We start from the raw sequence: 11,466 nt of genomic DNA, 5'->3' as shown, positions 1-11,466 counted from the left end.
CGAGTCAGCTGATTTACCCCAGTGAGGGAATCTGGTCAATTAATGTCTGTAAGATGCTCAGATGCCGAAGTGAAAGAGAAGCACAAAGGGAACTAGATAGATAGAACCGGATTCAGTATAATTTTATTTTTGTTCTATGAATGTCAAGAAGGGAGGTGCCTCGTCCATTGTGGGTGAAACCTCAGGAGCGTTGAGCTGTCCCCGAGTCTGTCTCCTTCGTTGTGGGTGCTGTGACTGGTGGCAATGACACGCGTGGGTGGTTGGTTTATGGGGACGGAACGTGGGACTCGTGGATGGAAAAGCATGAACCTTTCCTGCTGAACTCCAAGGCCCTGTCTGCTGGCTCAGACAGCAGCAGGCTCATCCAACACGACACCAAACACTAGACGGTTTTTTTCCCTTCTGCCTCCAGAGCTTTGCTCAGAACCCGCTGGGTATCGTCAGCTATGGTGGCCAAACACTTCCGCAGCAGACAGTACGTGGTAACCATGGCAACTCCTCCTGAGATCACGGCACCAAATACGGGGAAGCGCTTCCAAGAATATTCTGTTATCATCACGGCGGCACCCACCGAATCCAACAGTAACTTCAGGGCCGTCATTGGGGTTGTTCGCCAGCACTTCATCTCGGCCGTCAGCTCCACAATGGGCTTCCCAACCTGCCGGGCGAGAGCAGAGAGGGACCCGTCATCCAGGCCGAAGCTGCTGTAATATCTGAACAGGTGTTTCCTGAAGATGAAGAAGGTGCACAAGAACGCGACGCCGGGCACAGGAACGGCAGCGATGAGATATGAGAAAAGGGCTGCTTTCCAAATCTCCCTCTTCAGGGTGGCTTTTTTCTGGCTGATGACGGGTGAGGAGACACCCGGCAGGCTGAGCAGGAAAGCGTGTCTCTTCAGGCTCTGGAGTTCCTTCTGCAAAGTCTGCTGCAGGAGGGGAAAATCATAGAGGTTGGGTTCCCAGCTGGACACCACAAAAACCTGCGGCTGGCCCACCCCTTCAGCTTCCAGGCCTCTCTTGCAGTCCTCCCTGATCTGCTGCAGGATCTTCTCCTCGTTGTAGCTGGAGGCACGTTGCCTCCTGGAAGCGTCCAGGTCCATGTCGGCTTTGGAGCGCACAAAGCAGAACCTCTTCCCATTCTTTGGATCTCACGGACCAGGCTGGCGTGGGCGGAGCGGGCGCTGGGAGCCGACGATGATGAAGAACTCGAATCGGCTCAAACGCAGCTGCTCACAGTAGGTGTCTGGAGGGAAATTGGATGCCCCCACCCCTGGCAGGTCCCAGAGCGTGACACCCAGAAGGACAGGATCTTGATAAGCCATCGGCTCCATCATGGCATCTAGGATCCCAGTTTCAGCAGCACCTTCATCCCCCGCACATAGACCCAGCATGGCGTTGATGAGGGAGGATTTCCCAGAGCCCGACTCCCCCGTGACGGCGATATTGAGGGTGTGGTTGTTAAATGACTCCAGCATTTTCTCCCGCACTTCAGAAATTGCTTCTGCCAGGTTCCCCTGACGGACAGCAGCTTGAACCCATCAGCGGCCATGGTGCGCAATCACAGGTCAGAATTGTCACAAAATCTCAGCTCCCTTGGAGACCCCGAAATAAGCGGGGAGACGTTCAAGGGGTCCCAGCACACTGCTCCCTGACGAGGACAATATATCAGCTGTGACTTCGCAGCACAGTGCCCAGACCCAGCCCTCCCTCAACACACCTTCTAGGCCCCGGGAACGACGGGGAGCCCTGCAGCTGCTCTCTCTCACACCGAAGGCCTGGAAGGAATACGAAGAGCACACGGCTCTCAAACCCATCCCGGCTCCACACACAGGAACAGAGGAAGCTCTCCCGTCCTGGAATCAGGGCCCGGCTACTGCAGACAGACGCCCGTAGAGAGTCTGAGGAACCAGAGCTGGGCACAATGTTTGCAGTTAAAACTCTTGTAGGTGAAAAATGCAGATTCAGCGATTGCGAAGCCAGAAGTGGCTCGTTGGCTCATCTAATCTGACCACCCGCGTAACACCGGCCAGAGACCTGCCCCGGCCTCAATTCCTGCAGGAAGTTCTCTGCTTCGCAGCTGCCCCAAATGCAGCCCCAAACTGCAGCTGCGAGAAAGCTCTAGGGACGTGCAAAGGAGCCGAGGGAAGGAGGCCCAGGGGAATCTCTTACCTTCACCGGCTGGGCTGTGCTGGGTGGGGGTGGATCGTCTGCGGGAAGGGGAAGCAATATGTGCACACACAGAGCACCCGCTTCCCTCCCGAACGTCTCAGCTGCTCTCTCCTTCTGTGCGCTCCCAGATCTCTCTCTTCCCTCCACTCCTCTTTGCCTGTGTCTCTCTCTTTCCTCGCCTTCCCTCTTCTCCCTCGCTGCCTCTCGCCCACGCCCCTCTTTCCTGGAACAGCTGGCACGAAAGTGAAAGTAGCAGCTGGCTGACGAAGCAAGGCATGGCCGCTCTCCCAGGGCTGGCTGGGTGGGTGATGGGGTGGGACAGACCAGGGCCTAGATACCCCCCATAGCGCATTGCCAGGGGGACACAGCCTGAACGTCGCCAGGCAGTCAGAGGGTGACAGTGTGTAGTTATAACACACACACACACACACACACAACAGGGCTCATCATACCCAGCAGGGGGAGCAGACAGACACACACACATACACACAGAACAGATCATCACACCGGGCCACACACACACTTTGGAGCTTTAGGACAAGGCTGGGCTGTGTCTCCATGAGGAGCACAGGTGTGGTGAGAACCTGTGTGAGTTTATGGGTGTGACTCCTAGCAGACAAGGCAGGCTGCAGCTCTGACACACATTGGCCCTTGGAGCTCACCTCTAAGCGCTCCGATGTTAAAGCAAACAAACACGCACCTTTCTTCCACACGGAAACAAGCCTTTGACTTGCTTGAAAGTGGTGAGGCTGCTCTCGCGTTCCATTTCCTCACGACTCTCAAAGCCAGTCACAGGACGCGCCCCCTATCCCCCCCGCCCCGGCTGACTTTTCCTCCCCCGCTTTGAAGCATTGATTCAGCAAAGCATTTAAGGCTGTAAGCGGGTCTGAAATGACCCTCCCTTGCTGAGCCAGGTGGGGGTTGGGGGGGGGGGGGGGGGAGAGCACTGTACTTGCAGGAGCACACCTACGTGCTCAGCATGGCCGCGCTGCTTTGCCCAGATGGTCCCTTTGGCCGGTGCTGGGTCACAAATCACGGCAGCGTTCATTGCAGGGGAACGGGGTGTTTCCCCGATTGTATGACAAATAATGGCAGCAGAACGTGCCTAGCCTGGGCTGGTGAACGAGTCGCTCTGGTCTGAACAGAACCGGGCACGTGGCAGAGTCTGGGGAGACGTGTTTGTGTCTGGAAGTGAGGCTCTGTGCAGAGGCCCCAGGCCGGGTTTGCCCCTCTTCTCCCAGTGTTTGCAGAGCTCGTCCACATGCATTTTGGAGTCTCTTGTTTTGTTCAGTGCGGGCAAGCGCTGCAATCACTGAGAGCTGGAGGAGACCTTGAGAGGCCGCAGAGCGCAGGGTAGCTGGGGAGGCAGCAGCAGGGATGATCTGCAGGACAAGTACAGTGCCCCCTTCCCCCCCCAGCCCCCGTGACAGGTGAGTAAACACACTCAGAGGCAGCTCTGGGTTCGAGGTCATCACTGCCCAGAGACAACAGCTGTGAGTGGGGGGAGGGAAGTGAGAAGGGGGAGGCAAAGGACGCTGCCCAATGTACTCGGGGTGGGTGGGGGGTTTTGTTCAGGGGGTTTTGTGCTTATGAATCCTGCTTGCGCTGTTTTCCCAAACCAGTGCTGAGTTACTCCCGTTTATTAAAAGGTTTTTCTTTCTACACTCAGACTCTGAGCTAGCGGGAGGGAAGTATTGCCCTATGGGGTGCCCAGGGGTGGGGTGTGATTTCCCAAGTGACTGGGTGGGGGCTCGAGCCGGTTTTGTGCTGTGTGGTTGAAAGGAACCCCTAGATCAGGGGTTCCCAATATTTTTGGCTCGAGGGCCGCAGATATTTTTACAACCCTGAAGGGCCACCACTCTCCACCAGTGCCCCCCACGCCGCCCCCCAAGGCAGCCAGACAGGAGTGTCCCTGGCTGCAGCAGGGAAACCGCATGCATGATGTAGCCCCGTGCACTCCACGTGGGTCCCAAGGCTGTTGCTCCCTTATGCAACCAGGGGGATGGGAGATCAGTGCTCCCCTCCCTTGGCTCCAGCAGGGACCTAGTGCCTATGGACCCAGGCAGAGCCCTTTGCCCTGCTACCTGCTATAGCCAGCAGGAGGGGAGCCATGGGCCACTTTGAAAGCCCCAGTAGGACACTTTTGGACCTCGGGCCACAGGCTGGGAACCACTGCCCTAGATATTGAACCCACGCCTTGTTGCTGCCGACTCGGACTGGTAGAAGGGTTACAGGCTTGCATAACTTGGAGCCCGTGAGCAGCAACCTCTCTGAAGTCTTGTGTTTAAAGTGATGCTAAAGAGTTTTGTTATGGTGCTGGGGATTAGCAGTGTTAACCAACAGCACTCCCTGCCACTGGGAATCAGAGAGGTTAACCCGCGGGACTCCCTGCCACTGGGAATCAGTTGGGTGAACCTGTGGGACTCCCTGCCACTGGGAATCGGTGGGATTAACCTGCGAGACTCCCTGCCACTCAGTTTCTCTCTCTGACCATTGCTGTCATGATCTACACCGAGGCTTAATCAAGTTATACATGAATTTATTACTATATCTGCAAGAGCAGCAATGATAAACCAACAAGCGCAGTAATTCCTGAAATAGTAGAAATGCAGTGGCACTAGCTATAGATTATAGAGCATTTAGCTCCTATTTCCAATTTGTCACAATATGTGGTTGCCGAACTCCTGACACAAGCTGTTGAGATCATGATATGATTAAATTGCTCCTCGGATCACGTGATGCAAAACACGGCGTTGTTACAGCCGATATGTGAGTGTTGCCGACTCCTGTGACTGTCACAACTACTGGTCTTTCCCTTTAAAGCTTCCTGGAGTCATGTCATCATGGGAGACACTCAGCTTTCATTAAAGGAAAGATGAAGCTTCTAGCCCTAGTTTTTAGTGGCTGTGGAGAACAGCAGGAAAAGGAGACCCAAGAAACCCCGAAAACTGGAGGCAAATGAGAAATTTTATTTTTTTTTTGAAATGTCATGATTTTGAGTGGCCTGAATCGTGATTTTTGAATGCTCACATGACCATTCCTGGGAAATGCTTGCTCTAGCATCCTCATCAATCGGATAGCACACAGCCATCAGCTGCCATTCTTCAATTCAAAGGCATTGTTTAAAAGGTGTGCAGTCTGCTTTAGATAATGGCTGGACGATCATGCAGACCAGGTATTAAAGAGAGAGCACCTGACAGCAAGGTTGGTTGCTACATTGATTTACATCCACTGAGGATCTGGGTGAATTTTCTTGGTCTTCCTGCATTAGACAAATTGTTTTGGCTAACCTAAGAAGTCCACCAGAAAGTTTAGAAACCCGACGCACTGCAGGAAATTAAAAAATAAAAATGCAACTTCCTTTTTGCTTGATTTTTATAATTTGGGCACGTTTGTCATGCCCCAATCTCCATCTGGGACTGGGTCTCTCATTCATAAACAAGTCTGCTGATCTGATTAAACTTTTTCCCGTCTTCTTCAAAAGCGACCTTCCGAACTCTTTCGGCATCTTCAACTACTTCATCCAGAAACTTCAGCAGCATGAAGTAGGTGGTTACGAAAGAGATTCCTGCAGTTACAATAGAACCAAGCACTGGTAGATTTGCAGTTAATCTAGGTAAACCTTTCTGATTCTTTAGCAGCCATTTGATTACAACATCTCTGGTTATTTCATTTGCCTCAGGAGATATGATAACAGCCTTCAGCTTTTCTACTGGCTTCCCAGCCTGCCTGGCCAGATTGGCCAAGGAGCCGTCATCTAGGCCGAAGTGCTTGTAGAAGGCAATCATGGATCCTAGCAGGATGCTAATATCACAAGCAAGAGAGAGCTGCGGGACAGGAATGACATTGACTAAAGCTGATACCAGGGATATTAGCCATATCAGCTTCTGCAGAGCAGCTTTCTTCTCCTGTATGATTTCTGCAGACAGGTTTGGCAGACTGAGCAGAAACGCAAGTCTCTGCAGACTTGGGAGATCATTCTGCAAAGCCTCGACCAGGCCAGGAGCATCGTACTTCGTGAAATCACAGTTGGAGAGAAGGAAAACCTCTGGGTTGCTCATCCCTGCCTTTTGCAGGTGTTCCCTGCAGTCCATCCTGAGTCTCTGCAGGACACGCTCCTCACTGAATGTTTTAGGGTGATCCCTTTGTTCATTGCGCAAGTCTTCATCCACCTTGGAGCGCACAAAATAGAATTTCTTCCCCATCCTCTCGACCTCCCGGGCCAGAGCAGCATGGGTGTATTTGAAGCGCTCCGAAGCGATGATCACGAAGAAGTCATAGCGTTTGAAGTTCACCTGCTGCAGGTACGTTTTGGGGTGAAAACGTGGGGCACCAATGCCGGGCAGATCCCACAGCATCACGTTGGGGTGGTTAGGATGGGGATAAACAGTCGGCTTTGTCGTCGTTTCCGTCACCCCCGTTCGGGCAGCCCCGTCATCCTCAGCGGTCAGTCCCTGGATGGCGTTGATGAAGGACGATTTCCCGGCACCCGTCTCCCCCGTGACTGCGATGTTGAGCTTGGTGGATTTGAACAACTCCAGCTTTTCCAGTGCTATAGAAGCCACTTCAGCCTGACCTTTGTCTTTGAACAGATCCATGAACTCCTCAAATGTCTTTATGGAGACATTGAACAATTCCTTTGGGTCCAACCCTAGATTGAGAGCCTTCATGAGGGCTGAGATGGACTCCATATCCTCCATGAGCGCTGACATTGACTCCATACCCTTCATGAGAGCTGAGATTGACTCCATAGCCATGGCACCTACAAGAGATTCCCTGTTCCCAAGACAAGAAAAGGAAAAGGCAGATTTCAGTTAGTGTAAATGTAGCCTTTTGAAAAGATAAAACAGTTCACAGAACAATTTACAAACTTGCAGCCGTGGAGCTGGTTTCACTCCCACCAGCAGGTGTGCTGAAAATTGCATCCCCAGCTAGGACTGCCAACGGTCCCTTACTACAAGGGACGTCCCATCTATTTCCATCTGTGTACTACAAGATTGGGAGCTGCCAAGTGCTTTTTTCAGCAGGAAATACCCTGGCGAATGTAGGTGAGAACTGCTCAGTATTATAATTCTTAATAATAATAATTATGATAATAATAAGAATGCAATGCTGTTGCAAAAAAAACCAAATGGAATTAATATTGCATTGACAGAGGTATAGCATACAAGTAACGGGAGGTGATAGCACCGCTCTGCTCGGCGCGGGTTAGGTCTCATCTGCAATACTGCATCCAATTTTGGTCACCAAATGTTTAGAAAGGATGTAGAGAAACTGGAAAGGATCCAGAGGCGAGTGACAAATACGATCCAAGGGGAGGAATGCAGCCATGTGAGCAAAGGCTGAAGGAACTGGGAGTGTTCAGTTTGGAAAAGAGGAAATGAAGGGAGGGACACGTTAATGGTCTTCTGATACTTGAAAGGCTGCTGAAAAAGATGGAAAAAGTTGTTCTCTCTTGCCAAAGAGGCAGGACAGGAGGCCATGGGTTCAAAGTACAGCACAGCAGATTTAGATTGACTCGCAGGAAAAACTTGCTACCTGTAAGAACAGCAGGAGAGTGGAGCAGACGGCCGAGGGAGGTCATGGGAGCTCCTTTGCTGGAGGGTTTCGAGAGGAGGCTGGATAGTCACATCTGTTGGAGAGTTTAGACTCAACAAATCCTGCATCTTGGCAGGGGTTAGACAAGGTGACCCTTGTGGGCCCTCCAGCCCTATGTTCTAACAATGATAATAATAATACCGGGCGGGGGTGCTAAGAAAACCGTCTCTTATTATTGAAATCCAACCTGGGCAACCTTATACCCCGTCTAGGTGACCGGATGTCCCGATATTACTGGGATTGTCCCGATATTAGGGGCTTTGTCTCATCTACTCAACTATACGCCCCCGCCCCCGAAAAAAAGTGTCCCGGTTCTTCACCCTGTCCCCGGGCGCACGGTGCAAAGCCCATCCAGGAGCCGCAGCGCGGTCGCCGCAGGATACCCCGCCCGGGGCACGGACACGGACCCCAGACGTGCAGCTCTGCGGAGCATCCGGAGCCGGGTCAGTCCGGGTCAGTCCGTGCCGGGGACAGGAGTGAGAGCCAGAACCCGCCCAGCGCAGACACGGGGCAGGGAGAGGAGCGAACTGCGCCTAATGCCCGACTGCCGCCGGGGCAGTCAGACGGGACCAGACTGCGCTAGAGAGCAGCGCCCCCGACGGGGGTGAGGTGTGCGGGGCAGCACAGGGGGGGGCACGTGGCCCCTCCCCTCCCCCCCCCCTTCTGAGAACACCGCGCTGCCCTGCTGGTCTGCTCTGCTCGGCCTGCGGGGGGGAGGGGCGGCTCCGTCCTTCCCACGCTGCACCCCCCCCCCCGCAGGTCCCGCAGCTGGCGGAGCAGATCGGGGGGGCCGGGACAGAGCCGCTTGTCTGGCTGGGGCTCCCTGACTCCGCGCCTGGACGCTGCCTCCCGGGTCCTAGCGCCCGCCGGTTTCCTGTACCACGGTGGGTGCCCGCGGGGTGAAGCAAAGGGGGCAAAGACGGGGGGGGGGCAGGTGGGGACGGAGTGTGGGCTAGGGCAGGGGAAAGAGGTGCAGACAGGGTTGTGGGGGGAAGCGGATGGGGCAGGAGGCAGTGGGGGAGGGGAAGGGAATGGGGATACAGGAATGGGGGGGGGGGGCCGCAGGAGCCCCCGCAAGGAAGCAGCTGCAGCAGCCCCGGGAGGCACCAGAGCAGCGACATTGCTGCAGCAGCCGGGGCTGGAGTGTCCACAGCTCCCGCGCTCAGGTCACCACAGAAGAAAGCAGCAGCTGGGGCTCCCCAGGTTAGCCGGCCAGTCCCGCCCCTCCATCAGCAGCCCAGGTACCGCTCCGTGCTGGGGGAGAGAGATCCAGCGAGCCAAGGGAACTGGCTTCTGCATGCAGGTGTTTGCGTGTGCAAGTGCACACTTTGCCCACCGCCCTCCAACAAAGCCGTCAAACTACACCTGGGGGTATCTGCCCTGGGCTGGATTTGAACTCAGGACCCGAGGGTGATGTCTGACTGTGACAGCCCCCCTGAGCTCTCCATGTCACGGCTATAAACTCTCTTGGCGTCTCTGGCTGTGTGCGCACAGCGTAAAGGGCTAGCTATGCGAGCATTAGGCAGACACCTGTCTTGACAGCTAAATGCTTGTGCTAATACTAGTGTGAATTCTGCTCCCGCAAAGGGCTAGCAGGTGCCCTGCACTCTCCCCGGGTGACTCTCGAGTGGCTGAGACCCTGGTGTGAGGATCACAGCCCTGGTTTTATCCCTAGTTCGCCACAAACCCATCATTGTTCTTAGCATTGTTGTAGCCGTGTTGATCCCAGGGCATTAGAGAGACAAGGCGGGTGAGATAATATCTCTATGGGACCAACTTCTGTGGGGGGAAGAGTCAAGTTTTCAAGCTTCACAGAGCTCTTCATTAGCTCCGGCAACAAAAAATCATTGGTAGAATCCATGATCCTTAAGAAACGTTTTTTTTTTTTTTTTTTTTTGGGGGGGGGGAGCAATGGATCTTGGGAACGCCTGGCTCAAATGACCCCAAATTTGGATCAGTAACTCTAGCCAGAACCCCCATTAGACACACTGCAGTTCAAGGCAATGTGAGTAATTGTGCAGCTTTTAGAGCACTTAGAAGGTACAGAAGCTGGTCTAACCCTTATCTCTAGCAGAGTTGGTGGCTATAGAACGAGGAAGGCCCAAGAGACTGTGTCATTGTTTGTGTTGTGTGCCCCAGATTTGCTGGGGGACTGGCTGGCCCAGGGGAGCTGGGAATGGAAAATATTTCCATCAATAATTGAAATGTACAGATCAGCAAAGTAAGGAAAATGCTGCTTACGAGCTGGTTAGATTTTGATTTAAGGCTAAAATGTTGATACACGAAGTTGACAGTTTGTGTTTTAACAGCTATAAAGTTTCAACTTTCTGAATCTCGACATCTACTGTCATTAAATCATTAATTTCTGACCCACCCCCTTGTCTGACCCTCCCTGGCTTCCCACAACTGTGAAAATGTAAATCAATAAAAATGCTTAAAACCCATAATTTTGTGCAACTGAGAAAACTGAATAAAAAATTTAAAAATGGTTAAAAACAAACGTGGTTGTAAAATAAAAATAACAATCAAGTTCTGCCAAGCCTCGATATGGGCCTTTCTTCCTACAGAGCGGGGTCCTGTCCTGCTCCAGGTCAGGGAGATTAAACAGCGCAAATTGGCGGTTGTATTTGTATGTATATTCTCAGGGTGGTGAGAGCGTTCAGATGTTTTAATGACTCCTTCTTTGGGCCTTGTCAATTAGCTGATAGTGTCACTTATCATCTTCATGCTATCGACAGAGTTTGAACCCAGTACTTTCAGCCTTAAGAGCACGGCCCTCTGAGCTAGAGAACAAATTAGTAAAGATAGGCACCTAACTCCTATTGGAACCCATGGGAGTTAGGTGCCTAAATACCTTTAGAAATCTGTCCTTGCACCTGCTAGGTGGAAAGAGTGGCTGTCTTGCATCTTTGGTCGCCCCATCACTTGGGGGCGGACAAACACCCACTCTATGAGCGTTGCCATTAATCCACCTGCCTGGGCTTTTATAGGAACAACCTTTTGCTTTGTGGCGAGGAATGTGGGGTTTGAAATCTCAATTATTCTTCACATCACTTGGGCAGCATAAAGGGGATTTAGTCCAACTGTCCCGTCCCCTCCCCGCTGCCCTGTTATTGCTCTGCTCAGTACTTCAGACCTCCACCCAGCCCATCACCCTCTCCCCTGCAGCCCTTGCCTCAATCTGTCAGCCTTCCCCCACCCTCTTTTCTCCCAGGCCTCTACGTCACTCTGCCACTGTCCCCTCCCGCCTGACCCTGCACAAGTTCATCACAGCCCCCTCCTGAGTCACTCAGTCCCCCCACAACTCTGCCTTGCCCAACCCGGCCCCTCAACCTCCCTCCATGACATCTCATCATTCCCCTCATGCCCTCTTCCCAGCCCCTCAGTGCCCTCCCCGCCCCGACTACCTCAGAGCTCCCTTCTCCTTGCAGTAGAAGCAGCTCCCAGCTTTCGTCTGTGCCGTCAGGAGCAAAGTGAGGGCGTTTTACTTTCGGATCATGCCCCACCTGTCAATTAATCAGCACAATTGAAAAGCCTGGCCAGTAATCTACTGTGAGTAACCACTCTATGGAAGTTACTGGCAGCTGGGGTGAAGGCAATAATAGCACAGGGTACGTGACTGCTCAGAGTCCACCTCCCTTGTTGATACAAACCACCCAAATTCCCTGCAACAACCTTTTTGGTCTCTTAGCGCCCCACA

At 53.1% G+C, this 11,466-nt stretch overlaps 1 protein-coding gene and 1 pseudogene across 1 annotated transcript; both read right to left on the bottom strand.

The window, feature by feature from the left end:
• Positions 1 to 50: 50 nt before the first annotated feature.
• On the bottom strand, positions 51 to 1,548 carry LOC137153201 (interferon-inducible GTPase 5-like; annotated as a pseudogene).
• Positions 1,549 to 5,596: 4,048 nt separating this feature from the next.
• Positions 5,597 to 6,931, bottom strand: LOC137153194 (interferon-inducible GTPase 5-like). The gene has a single exon (XM_067548314.1). The coding sequence runs from the start codon at positions 6,923 to 6,925 to the stop codon at positions 5,597 to 5,599; it is 1,329 nt and encodes a 442-aa protein (XP_067404415.1). The 5' UTR covers positions 6,926 to 6,931.
• Positions 6,932 to 11,466: the final 4,535 nt, after the last annotated feature.

Source organism: Emydura macquarii, unplaced genomic scaffold (genome assembly GCF_026122565.2).
Source record: "Emydura macquarii macquarii isolate MOO-44397 ecotype Brisbane River unplaced genomic scaffold, CSIRO-AGI_Emac_v2 contig_217, whole genome shotgun sequence".
NCBI classification, from domain to species: Eukaryota; Metazoa; Chordata; order Testudines; family Chelidae; genus Emydura; species Emydura macquarii.
This window is presented reverse-complemented; position numbering and strand designations above follow the sequence as displayed.

Excerpts from the sequence above, each read along its gene's own strand:
- LOC137153194 (XM_067548314.1), bottom strand. The coding sequence starts at position 6,925 with ATGGCTATGGAGTCAATCTCAGCTCTCATGAAGGGTATGGAGTCAATG.